The sequence below is a fragment of the Myotis myotis genome, unplaced genomic scaffold (genome assembly GCF_014108235.1).
Source record: "Myotis myotis isolate mMyoMyo1 unplaced genomic scaffold, mMyoMyo1.p scaffold_m19_p_11, whole genome shotgun sequence".
Taxonomy (NCBI): domain Eukaryota; kingdom Metazoa; phylum Chordata; class Mammalia; order Chiroptera; family Vespertilionidae; genus Myotis; species Myotis myotis.
In genome coordinates, this window is record NW_023416315.1 from 15,492,853 (window position 1) to 15,510,603 (window position 17,751).

General features: G+C 39.4%; 1 protein-coding gene and 1 pseudogene across 3 annotated transcripts in view; both read left to right on the top strand.

The window, feature by feature from the left end:
* The window catches only part of FBXL13 (F-box and leucine rich repeat protein 13), a 133,619-nt gene that overhangs the window by 70,899 nt on the left and 44,969 nt on the right, over positions 1-17,751 (top strand). For all 3 annotated transcript variants that reach the window (XM_036327617.1, XM_036327619.1, XM_036327618.1), the window contains exons 10-14: positions 10,653-10,751; positions 11,268-11,385; positions 11,486-11,648; positions 15,470-15,589; positions 16,605-16,731. In XM_036327617.1, the coding sequence (XP_036183510.1) occupies positions 10,653-10,751; positions 11,268-11,385; positions 11,486-11,648; positions 15,470-15,589; positions 16,605-16,731 (627 nt within the window). The remainder of the gene's footprint in view (positions 1-10,652; positions 10,752-11,267; positions 11,386-11,485; positions 11,649-15,469; positions 15,590-16,604; positions 16,732-17,751) is intronic.
* Positions 7,172-8,161, top strand: LOC118666039 (annotated as a pseudogene).

Here is a 17,751-nt window from a genome sequence, read left to right on the forward strand (position 1 = left end):
ACAGGGTAAATAACTTGCCTAAGGTCGTACACAAAATGCCTGGGCCAAGATTAGAACGTTGAGCCACCTAATTCTGAAGACCTGGCCCTTAACCACTAGACCAAGCATGTCAAACTCACGGCCCACAGGCCGCATGAGGCCCACAACAAATATTTTTGTGGCCCAGCCAATATAATGATATGTAAGAAACATTTTAATGAAAATTTTGTAACTTAATTTTTACAATATCTTGTTATACATAATTATTAATAATGAACTACAACGCTCACTAATGACTAATTACTATAATCATGTTGCATTCATTTCCCTATGCACCTTTCGCGCAGGTGCACAATTTCTCACCACTAATACTAGTAGCGAATATTTTAGCAGCCTATTGCCATGTCATTAGTCTTGGACTGACTTGTTTGGTGTGCGCAACAGGAAATATTTTGCTTTTGGAGAACAAGAAAAATAGGTTTATTTGCGTTACGCTTATTAATTTGTGCAGTTATTCAGTGTCTGGTAAGTTAATGTTCAAGAAAAAATTAATTTTTATTAAAATGTTCTATTATTTTATGTTAACGATAACTCTTTCATTCAGCCCTTTGTATTCAGCATGTCTTTATTGAAATAAACCTTTGTTTCTATGAAAATTGAAGCTTTTGTTTTCTTGTGGCCCACATAAACTTACACCTTGTTTATGTGGCCCGTGTTAGCCTTTGAGTTTGACATGCTTGCACTAGACTGTCAAGTGCTATGTACTGCATATTGTAAAAAAGAAAAAATATTGTTGCGTTTTCTATTGGAAGAAAATGCCTGCTCTTAAGCGTCATCAGTAAGAAGTTCTAGTGAAGAAGCAGTAATGAGTCAGGAAAATCACTGCAACTTCTGCTTCTCTGGATCGGTTCTTGTGCCTCAGTTCCTCAGTAAAGGAATGCTTTGTGTCCAACCTGTTGTTGGAAATAAAAGAATTCATAAAAATATTTTTATGTTGCTTATAGGTAGGACTCAGAAATATACGTGGTTTAAATAACTACTAGTTTGAATTTAACTTTATGCTAGCCATTATTGAAAGTAAAAAATAAAGAAATATAACAAACACCTATTATTTAGCACCCATAGCTTAATGTAATCTCTTTGCAGGCAAAATGTATACAGATGTTTATTGTATGAAGTAGTAAAAACATAAAACATCTGGCAGCAATTTTTAGATCTTGAAGAATCAAATGGCAAAATGACGAGTCTCAGGGGAGTAAGATCATGTTTCCCACTCCTGAAAAATGGTTTGAACAATTTTTTAATGTTTTCTGGAAAACCATACTTAATTCTGTTTCTTCGCTCTTCCCTATCTTAGGAAGTGACTTACCCACAGAATTTCATAAACTGTTCACAGAATTCTACGTAGTGTTTTGGACCTGGGTGAAGCCTGCGGTTAGACTTGCCCCTTTACCGGTAAAGCCACCAGCTAGCTCAGTAAATCTAGACAAACCAAACAGCGCTCTGGATTTTGTGCTGTAAGAAGGAAGCATCATGATTGTCAGTGCCTCGTTCACAAAGGAGATGGAGCTCCATTAGAACGCAGGGAAAGCTGTGAGCAATTTGGCCACTGGCTGAGGAAAAGAACAGGACAGTGAACTCTAGTCAGGAATGATGAAGCTTGGGAAGGGTCAGCTTACTTCTGCAGATCTCAGCTCTGAGTCACTGAGAGTGAGTGCACACGGAGTTGGCACACACGCTTGCCTTCCTGGCATCTGTAGGCTTCCCTAATCTTGTGCTCTAGTTCCTCACTCATGTTGGAAAATGAAACCTTTTATTCATGTTTGGCTTTCCAATGTTTTTAGGTAAATATGGTAATCTTTAACACATGACTATACTGTCTACCTCCTCCCTTTTTGGAACTACTAATTCTAATTTACCTTCTGCAAGTAACTTATTCCATAGCTACCTGGTCTATTAACAAACCTTTGTGGTCTCATACTCTATGCCAGGCGCCGTGTTGCTAGGTAAGGACAAGAGGGATAAGATACGGTCTGTGTTCCTCAGCAAGGAGATTAGACATGTGCACAGTTAGCGATGGTACAAGGCAGGAGATACAAACTGCAAGTGAGGGCTGGGGTCTTTGGTGCTCTGAGATGTAAGAGGAAGAAACAGCTCTGCCTGAAGTGATCAGGGAGGGCTCCCTGGGAGAAGTGCACTAGTGAACATAGATGGGGGGCTGGCCATGAAGAATATACAGACTAGAAAGTACAGGGTCATCCAAAGAAAGAGAATGGCAGGACCTCAAAAGGGACAGAATATTTAAAAGCTTTTCAAGACCCTGGAAAGTGTTGCTATTGAAGATACTTGTGGTATATTTGAATGCAATAAAATAGAATGCTCCATAATGTTTTGGGAGAAATCTTTGATTTTTTCCCAACAATTCATTCTCCTTGCTAAGCCAGGCTTCTTTGGGGTCACTAAGAGGTTGTAAAGGATATATGGATATGACTAAAGTCATCACATTACCCATTAGTCATTGGTAACAGTACTGCAGAATGAGAGAAACAGCTGGAAATGGTACAGGAACACCACTTGGGCCATGTTTACCTAAGATGGATATTTCTGACTGCCATGGAGGGTCTTGCCTATATATATATATCTTTTCTGTGCTGCTGAGCTAATTGGTTCAGAGACAATGTTGTATGAAAGGAGTAGAAAAATGGAAGTTTGGTGAGCTGTTACCCTCACTGAGGTAAGTCCCTTCCTTCTTTTCACTACCTTTGAGTGGCAAAGAGGGACCTGAGATACCCCTGGGTGCTCAGCACTTTGGTCTTCATTGTATGGATCACTTACAACTCCTTTTTGTGCTGTCATGCTGATGGGTTGAGACCCACCAGAGGGAGATGGAGGAATTTTCCTATGATCACCAAAGCTTCTCTGCCCCCATCAGCAGCTGTAGCTGTCTGCTGTGGCCTGAAATTGGAACACCACTGATGTGGCCAATTTGCCCAACTTCTTAACCAATGGGAGCTTAACCAGCAAAGAGCAGAGTGGCAGGGCTCCAGTTGGTGTCAAAATTGAAGCCATAAAATCACCTCACAACGAAACAAAGAGGGATCACATCCAAGTTTTGTAAGAATTCTATACAGATATCAACTGTGGCAAGGCCTGCTATTTTAACATGGCAAAATATTTTGTTTTTTCCCTTAGAGAGGAATTTTTAATTTCAGGCTTATACCCTATTATTTCAGTGAAGAGTAAGGACAACTAATGGTTGGCTAGAAGATTCTGGCAGGAATATTCGAGTCATAAAATATCAGCCAAGCATCTTTTTGGATATCCTAAAATAAACTGTGCAGAAAACTAGACATCCTAAGCCAGGACAAAACTAAAAAGCTGTTTCTCAGAGGTCTCCCTGACCCCCTTTTCTGGATACAATCTTACGGGTTGATAGCACCAAATTTTTGGCTGCATTGCAAGGAATCACTACGCTGTGGCTGATGACCGCTATCATCACTCTCCCTGCCTTGTTCAGGAAACCTTGTTAGGAGCATGTTTCCAAGAAAGCAAAAGAGACAAAGTTGTTTGTTTGTTTAGGGAAAGCCATTATTGGAGATTCTAGTGCTAGGGTAATGGACTAGGGTCTGAGATAAAGGGGAGGAACTTAGAGAAGCTTTGTAAAAAATGACTGTTTCCATCCCTGGAGTTGTGTGTCTTAATGAGGAGAGGTGGCCTCTAGCCCTGGCTCAGCCACCAGCAGTGTGACTCAAGACCATTCCTTCATTCATTCAGCACTTATAGAGCACACACTTTGTTTGACACTGTGTCCAACACTGAGGACCACATGGTGATGAATAGATAAGAAACATGTTCTCAGACCACACAATGCCTCTGAATACCATTTCTTTATTTTACAATGAGAGGGATGTGTTAGAATGATTTCTCAAGGCCCTCTATCTCTAGTTCTTAAATCTTTATTTTTCTGTAGGAGCACAATGCACCTGGAACAGTTACAGGAAAACTGGTACCCAACATGCATGCCAGACACTGTGCTAGCTAATCATTTTTATATAGAATCGCCTAAAATAGGAATTATCATACCCATGTTATAGATGAGGAAACTAAGCATAAGAGAGGTTGAGTTTCCTTTTGTGATACGTGAGAAAGAGGCAAAGACAATCCCAAACCCAGCTCTGCTGACTGACTCCAAGCCCAGCATTTTTCCCTCCTCCTCTGTTCTCCAGGTTTTTAATGTTCATTAATCTCCCCTGGACTTCTTTCTGCGAGTACTTATGGAAAATTTATTCAGGAATTCATGGCAGGCCCTTGCCAGTTTGGCTCAGTGGATAGAGCATCGACTCACAAACTGAAGGATCCCAGGTTCCATTCTAGTCAAGGGCACGTACCTTGGTTACAGGCTCAATCCCTGGCCCTGGTTGGGTGCATCGGGAGGCAACCAATCAATGTGTCTCTTTCACATCAATGTTTCTCTCTCTCTGTCTCTCTCCCTCCTTTTCACTTTCTCTAAAGGTCAATGGAAAAATATCCTCAGGTGAGAATTAACAACAATAAAAAACATACCTTCTCCCCCCCGCCCCCTCAAAAAAAAGAATCCATGGCAGTATAATACAAAATACCTCATTCTTGCCTAAGGGGTCTTCCATTAGTTTTCCCTTTCTCTTTACCTACTAAATTTTTCTTATTCATCCCAAGGATGATCTTGCCACTTCAGTCAAGCCCAGTGTTACCACTGCTTAGCCTTTGCTTGTACTTAACCTTTGACTTGGAATAATTTTCAGTCTGGTCTATTGCCAAATTCTGTACTCTTTCCCAGACTTTATTTGTCGTTGTTTTGTTTAATTTTTAGAGAGAGGAAGGGAGAGTGAGAGAGAAAGAGAAATAGAGAAACATCAATGTGAGAGTAACCCAGGTACACTCTCTTGACTGGGGATCAAACCCTGATCCTTTGGTGCTTGGGCCACCGCTCTAACCACTGAGACACTGGCCAGGGCAAGGAGTTGCTTCTCATAGATAAGCAAAGAAAGTGGTTTCTTGAAATGAAATCTACTCCTGGTGAAAATCCTGTGAAGGTTGTTGACATGACAATCAAAGATTTAGAATATTGCATAAACCTCATTGATAAAGCAGTGGCAGGGTTTGAAAAGACTGACTCCAGTTTTGAAAGATGTTTTACTGTGGGTAAAATGCTATCAAACAACATCTCATGCTACAAAGAAATCACTAATAAAAGAGAGTCAATCAGTGAAGCTAACTGTATTGTCCTGTTTTAAGAAATTGCCAAAGCCACCTCAAACTTTGGTAACTACCACCCTGATCAGTCCCCAGCCATCAATATTGAGACAAGACCCTCCACCAGCAAAAAATATGACACCTCACTGAATATTCAGATGATGACCAACATTTTTTAGAAATAAAGTTTTTAAAGATTAAGGCATGCAATTTTTTGAGACATAATGCTATTGTATACTTAATAGACTACAGTATAGTGTAAACATAATTTTTATATGCTGGGAAACCAAAAATTTGTGTGACTTGCTTTATGGCGATATTCACTGTACTGTGGTGCTCTGGAATGGAACCTACAACATTTAACATTTCCCTGCAAGGAGAAGTCCACAGTAATAGGTGATTCAAAAACTTCCTAAGGGCTTTCTTATGCTGTCTCTCCCAAACGATGATCTTCTCTTTCTTTTTTTCTTCTAATATTACATGGTTAATGTAGAAAGTTTGAAAAACACAGAAACTATCCACACTCTGGAGGTAATCATTGTTAACATCATGATGCGTTTCCTACTATGATGGTTCATTTTACGTGTCACCTTGGCTAGGCTATGTTGCCCAGTTGTTTGGTCAAACACCTGTATAGATATTGCCACAAAAGTATTTTTTTCAGGTGTGATAAGCATTTAAGTAAGTAGACTTTGAGTAAAGTCTATAATGTGGGTGGGCCTCATCTAATAAGTTTAAAACCTTAAGAACAAAAACTGAGGTTTCCCAAAGAAGCAGCAATTCTACTTTTGAGACTGAGACAAACCTGCCTGAGTTCCAGGCTGCAGATTTCAGACTCAAGACTTCAACATCCATCAGCTCTTCCCTGAATTTCCAGCCTATCATCTGCCCTACAGAGTTTGGACTTGACAACCCCCACAATCACGAGATGAATTTTTAAAATGAATCTTTCTCCCTCCCTCCCTCCCTCCCTCTTTCTCCCTCCCTCCCTCCCTCCCTTCCATCTTCTATCTATCTATCTATCTATCTATCTATCTATCTATCTATCTATTCAATTGGTTCTGTTTTTCTGAAGAACACAACTCATACACTAATTGCCCCCATTCTTTTGCTCACTTATTTCCTCTGGATTAGCACCTCTCAAACTATACTGTGCATGTAAAATACCTGGAAATCTTGTTCAAGTGCAGCCTCTGGGGCAGTAGGTGTTGGATTGAGGTTCGGTGTTTCTAACAATCTCCTAGTTAACGCCCATGCTGCTGGTCCGTAGCCCACACTTTGAGTAGCATGGATTTATATAACCAACTTTTTCTTTTAAACTATATCACAATCTCAGTTATTCTCCTAAAACATAATCTATAGTAACTGTAATACATTCCATCATAGGAGTTGACAAAGTTTAGGTTAACCCACTTCTAATTATTAGAATTTAAATTTGGTACTATTTTTTCAGTATTATGGAACTTTGCAATGAACATCCTTGTATATAAATATCCATGTGTAGCATTATATCCTTAGGACAATTTTGCCGAAGAAATTCCAGGGCCAAATAGATACATTGTTCAGCCTTTAAAAACATATTTCTAGAAAGCTGTTTAGAAAAAAATGATCTAAGTATTTTGGTCCATTCAGGCTGTTATAACAAAATATAGATTGAGTAGCTTATAAACAACAGACATTTATTTCTCACCATTCTGGAGGCTGGAAAGTGCAAGGTCATGGTGCTGACAGATTCAGTGTCTGGTGAGAATCCACTCCTTGGTTCCTAGATAGCACCTTACCTCCTTACCTTACATAGTGGGTTACAGCGAGGGATCTCATTGGGCCTCTTTTATAAGGACATTATTCCCATCCACGAGGGTAGAGCCCAAAATTACCTCCCAAAGCTGTCCTGACGGTGCTGTACTGATTGTTGCTGCTGGTGTTGGTGAATTAGAAGCAGGTATCTCCAAGAATGGGCAGACCCATGAATATGCCCGTCTGGCCTACACACTGGGTGTGAAACAGCTGATTGTTGGTGTTAACAAAATGGATTCCACTGAGTGACCCTAGAGCCAGGAAAGACACGGGGAAATTGTTAAAGAAGTCAGCACCTACATTAAGAAAATTGGCTACAACCCTGACACAGTAGCATTTGTGCCAATTTCTGGTTGAAATGGTGACAACATGCTTGAGCCAAATGCTAACATGCTTTGGTTCTAGGGATGGAAGTCACCTGTAAAGATGGCAATGCCAGTGGATCCACTCTGCTTGAAGCTCTGGATTGCATCTTGCCACCAACTTGTGCAACTGACAAGCCCCTGCATCTGCCCTTCTATGATGACTACAAAATTGGTGGTATTGGTACTGTCCCTGTGGGCCGAGTGGAGACTGGTGTTCTTAAACCTGGCATAGTGGTCACCTTTGCTCCAGTCAATGTTACAACTGAAGTAAAGTTTGTTGAAATGCACTATGAAGTTTTGAATGAAGCTCTTCCCGGGGACGATGTGGACCTCAATGTCAAGAACATGTCTGACAAAGATGTTCGTTGTGACAATGTGGCTGGTGACAGCAAAAATGGCCCACCAATGGAAGCAGCTGGCTTCACAGCTCAGGTGATTATCCTGAACCACCCAGGCCAGATCAGTTCTGGATATGCACCTGTGCTGGATGGTCACACAGCTCATATTGCTTGCAAATTTGCTGAGTTGAAGGAGAAGATTTATTGTTGTTCTGGGAAAAAAGATGAAAGATGGCCTTAAGTTGTTGAAATCTGGTGATGCTGCCATCATTGATATGATTCCTGGCAATTCCATGTGTGTTGAGAGCTTCTCTGATACCCTCCTCTGAGCTGTTTTGCTGTTTGTGACATGAGACAGAGAGTTGCCTTGGTGTCATCAAAGGAATGGATAAGAAAGCAGCTGGAGCTGGCAAAGTCACCAAGTCTGTCCAGGAAGCTCAGGCTAAATGAATATTATCCCCAATACCTGCCACCCTAATTTTAGTCAGTGGTGGAAGAATGGTCTCAGGACCCTTTATCTCAATTGACCATTTAAGTTTAATAATAAAAGAGTGGTTAATGATTACAATGCATCCTAAAACCTTCAGGAAGAAAGGAGAATGTTTTGTGGACCATTTGTGTGTGTGTGTGTGTGTGTGTGTGTGTGTGTGTGTGTGGCAGTTTTTAAGTTACGTTTTAAAAATCAGTACTTTTTAATGGAAACAACCAAAAATCTGTCACAAAACTTTGAGACCCATTAAAACAAAGTTTAATGGGAGAAAATAAAAAGGAATAATGACCTAAATAGAAGAGCTAAAATGATAAAACTTAGAACAAAACACTGGAGGTAAATATTCATGACCTTGGATTTGGCAATGGCTTCTTAGCTAGAACACCAAAAGCACAAGCAACAACAAAATAGATAAATTGAACTTTATCAAAATTAACAACTTGTATGTCAAAGGTTAGTACTTAAAAAGCAAACAATGGGAAAATATTTGCAAGTTATATATCTAAGTGTCTAGTATCCAGAATATATACAGAACTCTTACAACTCAACAACAAAAAGACAAATAATCCAATTTCAAATGGGCAAATGATTTGAATTAGACATTCCCCCAAAGAAGATATACAAATTACAAAAAGATGCTCAATATCATCAGTAATTAGGGGGCTGAATATAAAAATCACAATGAGGTACTATTTCAAACCCACCAGGAAATTAAAAAGAAAAAGGAAAATAAGTGTTGGCAAAGATGTAGAGAAATTGGATGCCACATAGATTGCTAGTGGGAATGTAAAATGGTGCAGGCACTGTGGAAAACATCTTGGTGGTTCTTTAAGAAGTTAAACATAGAATTATCATGGAACCCAGTAATTCCACTCCTATGGATATAACCAAAAGAATTCAAAACTGGTACTCAAACAAATAGATGTACATGCATATTCATTGTGGCACCATTTAAAATATCCAAAAAATGGAAACAACCTAAATATCCATCAACAGACGAATGGATAAACAAAATGTGGTATATTCATACAATCTATATATATAAGAGCCTAAGCGACCATTCAACCATTTGACTGATAGCTATGCCGTGCACTGACCACCAGGGGGCAGACGCTCAATGCACAGGCATGGAAACATGGAACAGAATGATGAATATCAGAGGGAAGAGGGGAGAGAGGAGGGTGGGAAGAGGAGGGTGGGGAGAGGAGGGTGCGAATTCGCACACCAGTGGGGTCCCTCGGCCTGGCTTGTGGGGATCAGGCTGAAACCGGCAGTCCAACATCCCCCGAGGGGTCCCGGATTGTGAGAGGGTGCAGGCCAGGCTAAGGGACCCTACCAGTGCACGAATCCATGCACTGGGCCTCTAGTGTTATATAAACTCACTTATAGAAAAAAATTTAGAATAGGTAAATTCACAGAGACAGAACACAAGTTAGTGATTACCAGGGTCTGGGAGAAGGCAAGCATGGGAAGCAACTGCTTAATATGTTCAGGATTTCCTTTTAGAACAGTGATTTTCAACCAATGAGTTGTAAGAATTTCTAAAACATGCAGTACCTGACTAGTTAGGGGCACTGACCTCTTTTCCCTTAGATTGTCAAATAAAAAAATGACAATAGCCAATACAACAATAGCAGTCCAGTGTGAATGAATCAAAATTATATCTATTTTTTTCATCAGATCAGCAAAAATATATTTTTTTGGTGTGCTGCAGAATTTTAGTAATTAATTTATGTATGCCACGAGATGAAAAAGGTTGAAAATATCTTGCTTTAGGGCGATAATATGTTCTGGAACTAGTTAGAGGTTGTGGTTGCACAAAATGATTAATGGTTAAATGGCTTATTTAAGTGATTAATTTTATGTTATGTGAATTTTACCTTAAATAATGAATATGTTAGCTAGACTTGTGATGATCATTTCACAATATATACATGTAAAATATTAAATAATAAAGAGAAAATTCAAATCTAGATTCTTTACCTGTAAGCCTGGTTACTATTTTATGATTACCATTTTATGGTTACCATTAAAAAATTTTTTTAAATTGATTTTGAGAGAGAGAGAGAAGGAGGGAGAGGGAAAGGGAGAGGGAGAGGGAGAGGGAGAGGGAGAGGGAGAGGGAGAGGGAGAGAGAGAGAGAGGGAGAGAGAGAGAGGGAGAGAGAAAGAAACATTAATGTGAGAGCAAAACATCAATCTGCTGCTCCTATATGCCCCCACCAGAGATTGAGTGCCCAACCCAGGCCTGTGCCCTGGCTGGGAATTGAACTGGCAACCATTTGCAGGGGGCGACGCCTAACCAACTGAGCCACATCAGCTAGCGTTGGTTTCCATTTTAAAACACAATAGCAAAATCATGACATACCTTTGTTTATTACTACCAAAGGGTTTTATTAGATTTCATTCTAATGAGTTCTCCCATTATTTCCACCTACTCTGTAAAATTCAGATTTCAGTCCAAGGCTTCAGGAACATTGCAAACAGCTGCACTGGAATCATGCATCTGATCATCAATGACGTGCCAACTCTAACAGACAACTGTTTAAAAGTAAGTAGTTGGAAAGTACATTTTCTTCTCAGTCCCATTAGATGGGCACATTTTTTAGTGACTTGAATTACTAAAAATATGAATGGGCTTTTCATATTCGTTTTCTTTAATAGTAAGAAAATCATTTAAAATTTACGCACGTACACATTTGAGCATTTGAATCCTTAAGTACCCTAAGAAACTTTGTTCACAGTTAGGATATTTTTGTTTCAGTGATATAGCCTAAGCATTAGTTTTAAGTTTAGCTCTATGTGTGAAGCTTCTAAATGCAGTGATTTTTTTCAGCATCCTATTTTTTCTTATTTTCCCATACTTTCATAACATGGTTTAATTCTGATTCCTCTGCATTATTCTTATGTATGTATACTAAAATATATTGAAAAAAGTCCTGTTTTCTTTGAAGAAAATGAAAATTTAATGGCTAATGTGTTTCTGGAAATATTTAGGAAAAACATGACCTCATTACTTCATTAAACTTGTGCTGTGGCTAATTTAATAATCTTTTTTCTTCTAAAGGCTTTAGTTGAGCATTGTCTTCGTATTACATCGGTGGTTTTCATTGGTTCGCCACATATCTCAGATCTTGCTTTCAAAGTCCTCTCTAAATGTAACCTCAGAAAGATCCGATTTGAAGGTCTGTAATATTAAAAATGTGGTTCAGCACTAACTTTTACTCTTGTGGCAATTTAAATACAGTACTTATCTCTTCTTCTGTGTTTTTTTTTTTAAAACAGGAAATAAAAGAATTACTGATTCATGCTTCAAACATATAGACAAGCATTATCCAAACATTAGTCACATTTACATGGCGAACTGCAAGGGAATAACGGATAGTAGCCTCAAGTCACTCTCACCTTTGAAGCAACTTAGTGTGTTGAATTTGGCAAATTGTATAAGGTAATGAGTCACTTAGTCATATATTCAAGAAACACTGAAACTCTGGATTGTGCCAGGCTTCCTTAAAGAGCTCATTGGTAGCAAACATGAAAGTCAGGAGTCCAAGTAGAGGCTGTGGTAACACAAAGGAGGGGTACCCAATCCAGACTGGTTATATGGGGGTGCATGGAGATTCTCAGGGAAAGCTCAGGATATGTGGAATCACAGGCCCTTCTAAAATTAAATGAATTCATAGAAAGACTTATGGACTATCTTTCCTAGTGAGTGTTCCCACAGCTGGTTCAGTTAACAGGTTTTCCCCAAATGGACTTTCAATCTTGCTTATGAGGAACCAATCTTGGGTACTGGTTAGAGTTCTCCTGTGTGAATTTGCTGACAGATGGGTAGATGGTGAGTTCTTACTAAAACCCTGTTTTCAGCGAGGCTACTATTGGGCTTCTATCCTGGTATTCTCAGGTGGGCAAGGATGAAATTCTTGCTGAAACCTCTTCACCAATGAATATCTCAGCTTCTTGCCTATGTAAGTTTCTTATAATATTATTGGGCCAGAGGATAACAAAACAGCATTTGATCCTATGATGTTGACTAATATTTGGGAAAACATAAGATGAGTCTGAGTAATAAGCTAAGCTACACAACATCTTAAGCCAGGTTGTCTATTAAGATGAAGAAGCACGTTTCTGGGGGGTGGGGGGGTAACACAGAATTTGAAATGAGGATTAGGAAATGAGGCCCCCTATCAATGGGCAGCAAGGAACTTAGGCCTCCTGCCAATAGCCATGTGAGTGAGCTTGGAAGCAGACCCTCCAGTCTCAGTCAAGCCTTCATATGACTGAAGCCCCAGCTGGCATTTTGACTGCAAGCTCATGAGCAAGCTGGCATCATGATACCAGCACAATGTGTATGTGTGCATATGTGAATGTGTACATACGTGCATATGTGTGTGTGCATAAGAGCTAATCTTATCTGTATTAATATGTGAAATAAAATTGATCTTTATTCTTCTATTTCACTCAGGCTTCTGCAGGTTAACTACTTTTAAAATAAATGGAGGTTTTCTGCTTCAGGCAGTATAGCTGGTAAAACCCTTTAAAGGACTCGGGCTTCTGGAAGAAGTTAGCTCAATGATTCTTCTCTATAGGAAAGCATCTTCTATTTAGGATTTCAGGGTTACCATAGATTAAGATCAAATAAATCGGTGTTCACAGTTATAGACCATCAAATGTACAAAAATAGGAGTTACCATGAAAAGGAGTCACTAGAAATGGCAAAATATATTTGATCTTCAAGTAATTCATATATTAGAATGATCAGATTTGGAATATTAAGTAACTATGATGCATTTGAAGAAATAAATAATGGAATCAGAAATATGAGCAGGCAACAAAATGTAAAAATAACTAGATTTATTTGAAAAGAAAAATAGCTTTTAGAAATAAAAATATAATATAGTTATTGAAATAAAGAAACTCAATGGATTGCTAATCAGCAGATTAGAACTCACTGAAAAGAGAAGAACAGAACTGGAAGATAACTACTTCCATAACATCAGAGTAAAAAACAAACAAAAAAGGAATTTATAAGACTATAATATAGGGTGAAAAGATAGAGTTTCAGGTTCGATTTTTAAAATCCATCTATGAAAGATACACCTAAAAAAATAAGCGAGTGAGTCGAAGAATAAACATTTTCTTAACCACACACCAATCCTTTAAAAATGGACTGTGCATGAAATTTTAAAGCAAGTTCCCACAACCATTAAATTATTGGTATCAACAAACCTGTATTAATTTTATTTAAGTTTGCTAATACATCTTTGCAATTTCTTTTTTAGTTATTTTATTTTAAATATGTTTCTTATAGACTACTTATGGCTAGATTTTATTAAACAAATTTGAAAATTTCTGTCTTAAAAGGGAATATTTTCAACGTTTTAATATGTATCATAATTATAAAACCAGAGTCCCAGTACACGATTAAATCGTGCGCGGTTAGGATCCCCAGGCCTAGCTGCAATCAGGGCCACGTCCGCTGCCCAGAGATGCTCCTCCACCTCCGTGGCCCCTGCCCCGTGAACCTCCCCGCTCACAGCCCCCGCCCTGCGAGGCTCCTTGGCCTCAGCCGCCCAAGCCCCGCGAAGCTCCATACTCATAGCCCCTGCCCTGCTCCTCCACCTCGCTTCCACCGCCCCTGCCCTGTGACGCTCCTCCACCTCAGCCACCCCGGGAAATTCAACGCTAACAGCCCCCGCCCTGCTCCTCCGCCTCGCATCCACTGCCCCTGCCCCGTGATGCTCCTCTGCCTCAGCCACCCCGGGAAGCTCCATGCTCACAGCCCCCTGCCCCGAGAGGCTCCTCACCCTCTACGGCCCCGCCCCGCCCCGCCCCGCCACGCTGTGAGAGCCGGACCGGTCCTTTGGTCATTTGGGCCCACAGTTCTTTCCTCCTGCCACCGCACTGTGGGAGGCCGGGGCACACAGCTCCCACTCCCTCAGCTCCCTAGCCTGCTGTTTGGTCATCCATCTGGTTGTGACGGCACCTGGATTTTTATATATATTAGGATTGACATATTTGATCTTCTTTTGCTACTATTTATACCTTTTTATCTTTTTTTTTTCCTTTTTAATGTATAAGCTATGTTTTGTTATTTTGTTTTATTTAATTTAAAATTTTTTATTTTTCAATTACAGCTTACATTCAATATTCTTTTGTATTAGTTTCAGGTGTATAGCATAGTGGTTAGATAATAATATACTTTATAAAGTGTTCCCCTGATATTTCCAGTACTCAACTGGTACCATACATAGTTATTACAATACTAGAGGCCTGGTGCATGAATTTGTGCACCAATAGGGTCCCTCGGCCTGGCCTGCAGGATTGGGCCAAAACTGGCTCTCCAACATCCCCTGAGAGGTCCTGGATTGCAAGACCTGGAATGGAGGCGCAGGCCAGGCCGAGGGACCCCACTGTTGCACGATCAGGGCTGGGGAGGGACTGCGGGAGGGCTCCAGGGCATGTCCAGCCCATCTCGCTCAGTCCTGATTGGCCGGACCCCAGCAGCAAGCTAACCTACCAGTTGGAGCATCTGCCCCCTGATGGTCAGTGCACATCATAGTGAGTGGTTTAGTGGCCTTAGCACATCATTAGCATATTACTCTTTGATTGGTTGAATGGACGACCAGACGATCAGACACTTAGCATATTAGGCTTTTATTATATAGGATTATTGACTATATTCCCTATGCTATATTTTACATCCCTGTGACTGTTTTGTAACTACCAATTTGTATTTCTTACATACTTTGCTATTTAAAAAGCTTTTATATATCTAGATTTTCTCTGCTTCAAAAGGAAAGGATCCATAGGTCATTTATTAGGATTCCAGTCCAACTAAATTGACCTTGTATTTAGTGGAAATTCCTCCAAGATTCTAGCAGTAGTGTGACTGTTAGTCTCCTATTTTTTGGTCTTTTTCTTTTGAGGATATTGCATCAGGGATTGCTTAGCTTGATCACATTTTAATCCAAGAGAAAGACACCTTAAGAACCATCTGTTTTCTTACTAATTATAATTATTATGACACTTAAGTGAAGAGGAATAGAATTTTTATTAAAACTTCTATTACTATCATTTATACTTTTTAAACAAATTAAACTAAAAGCTTTATAATCAAATTTGGTTTTAAAATGTTGACAAAATACCAGTAGAAAGATATTATCTTGCTATTTTAGAATATATGGGTGTAGTAACTACTATTTAAATAGTATTCCATGTACTGACATATCAAATCACATGTAAAGCTGTTTTTACTCTTTCCTACAGAATTGGTGATATGGGACTAAAGCAATTTCTTGATGGTCCTTCAAGCACAAAGCTAAGAGAGCTGAATTTAAGTAACTGTATCCAAGTGGGTGATGCCTCTATTCTGAGACTAGCAGAGCGGTATGATAAAACAATATTTTACATCATATCATTAGTAATTGCATATTTACTAATAAGGAGAGATTAGAGATAGAACTTCAAAGCCATTTGAAAAACATCAGGACCAGCCATAAAGCTGGTCCAATATTCCATGAAATAAAATAAAAGACATTGGAGTCATAGATTAAACTAATCTTTTAATTGCATCTGAGATGTTTCTTATGAATTTCACCTTAGAGAAACTTTGAAATGAATCATTCATGAAGTTATGAATATCTAGGCATGAATGACTTCGCTGTACTTTTCAAGGATATCATTTCCATGTAAATCTTTACTCAGGTATTTCCTAAGGGATGTTCTAGCTGGTGGATTTATTCTTCATTCTCCTTACTTGGCGGAGGTCATGTGTATACTAAGGGCCAAGACCAATTGCTGTTGTAAACTCGTAAGGGATAAGTAAGAAATTTAACCTTGCACTTGTAGTGATCATTCATTGTGTTACTTACATGATATGTATGTGATATATTTTTTCTTATTAGAAATTGGAATATGAAATGAAATCACAGAAAGAATCCTATATAATAAAAGGCTAATATAAAAATTGTCCCCTCCACCTGGAGTTTGGGAATTCAACCAAGAGGTTGACCAGGGGGCGGGGCCAGCTGGCCAACTGCCTGCAGCCCCTCCCTCTGGCCAGTCCCTCCCCCCCTTGCCCCACCCCCCGATTGGGGGCAGGGCCAGCTGGCCAACCATGGGAAGGGAGGCCTTGGCCAGCAACCACCAGCCACTAAGCTGCTAGGGGCCCTGCCAATGCATGAATTTCATGAACTAGGCCTCTAATGCTTTATATAATAACCCATCTCCTTTTCATCAACCCTTGTAATGCCAAATTATTTTCCACCTTTAAGCTTACTTTTATGTTGAGAAAAGTAAAATCCTTGCTTCAGTATTATTTGCTTTCCCAGATAGTTTTTATGTGAAGAAATTGTTACGGACAGTAGTTAAAAGCTAAAATTATTTTTTATGATTCTTTCAGCTGCCCTAACTTAAACTATTTGAGTTTACGAAATTGTGAACAACTGACTGACTCAGGAGTTGAATATATCCTAAACATCTACTCCTTGATATCACTAGATCTCTCTGGAACAAATATCTCTAATAAGGTAAAACAAATATTCAAAACAGTTCAATAACGTTTGTTTTCTGTAATATAATCATTTTCAATTTTGTAAACAATGAAAAGAACAACAATTACTTTTAGTTCTTAAAATATTAGATTATAAAAGGCAAGTTTAGAAATACTGTTTCTGGAATAGTGATAGATGAGTTACTTGTAAATCCTGGTCTTGTTTCTCTGTTTAAAAAATGCAAAATACAGTACTGAGAGGAGAGTCCTGACAGATCAGAGTGCTAGATGATAGATCTGAAATTTGCTTCATAATAGAAGTTGGTCAATGTAGAAATAATATATTTTAGATGGCTTAAGTAGATTTTTCTTGTGGATTGCATATTCTGCAAGACTACCTGAGTGCCTTGAGATCTCGGGCTAATTCAAAACTGAAGTCTAGAAATGGCCTCATCAAATGTACAAAAGAATACATTTACAGAACCTCATTTCCTGCAAGCTGCTGGTGCTCCCCATTAGAGTTGAAACTCAGGTCACATGCATCCTGTCACTGCAGCACTGCCTCATGTACTAATCAATGGATGATAAACCAGGAGAGATTTGCCATGCTGCTGAAAGACTGAAATGGGCTGTAGTTAGATTAGTAATGCACTGGCTTCTCTTGAAGTGCATTAGAGGGACACAGGAAGACAACAAAGGGGAGGCTCTCCCCTCCACCTGCTTCCTAAATCCCGATTAATCCCTTAAACTCAAGAACCCTACCTCACAGACAAGGATAGGAACTTCCCCATGTGCATCTCCAGCCCCAGTGCATCCCTCAGCATGACCTGTTTCTGTTTCTCACTGTATTACTGGCATCTGGGTTATGTGTCTACCCTTCCCCATCATTCAGTGGGCTCTTTTAGATGAAGGGCTATGTCTGTTTATTGGCTTTTCTTTCTTTGTCTAATAGAGAATTTCAGTTCACCCTCCATTCTGCTAGATCAGTGGTTCTCAACCTTCTGGCCCTTTAGATACAGTTCCTCATGTTGTGACCCAACCATAAAATTATTTTCGT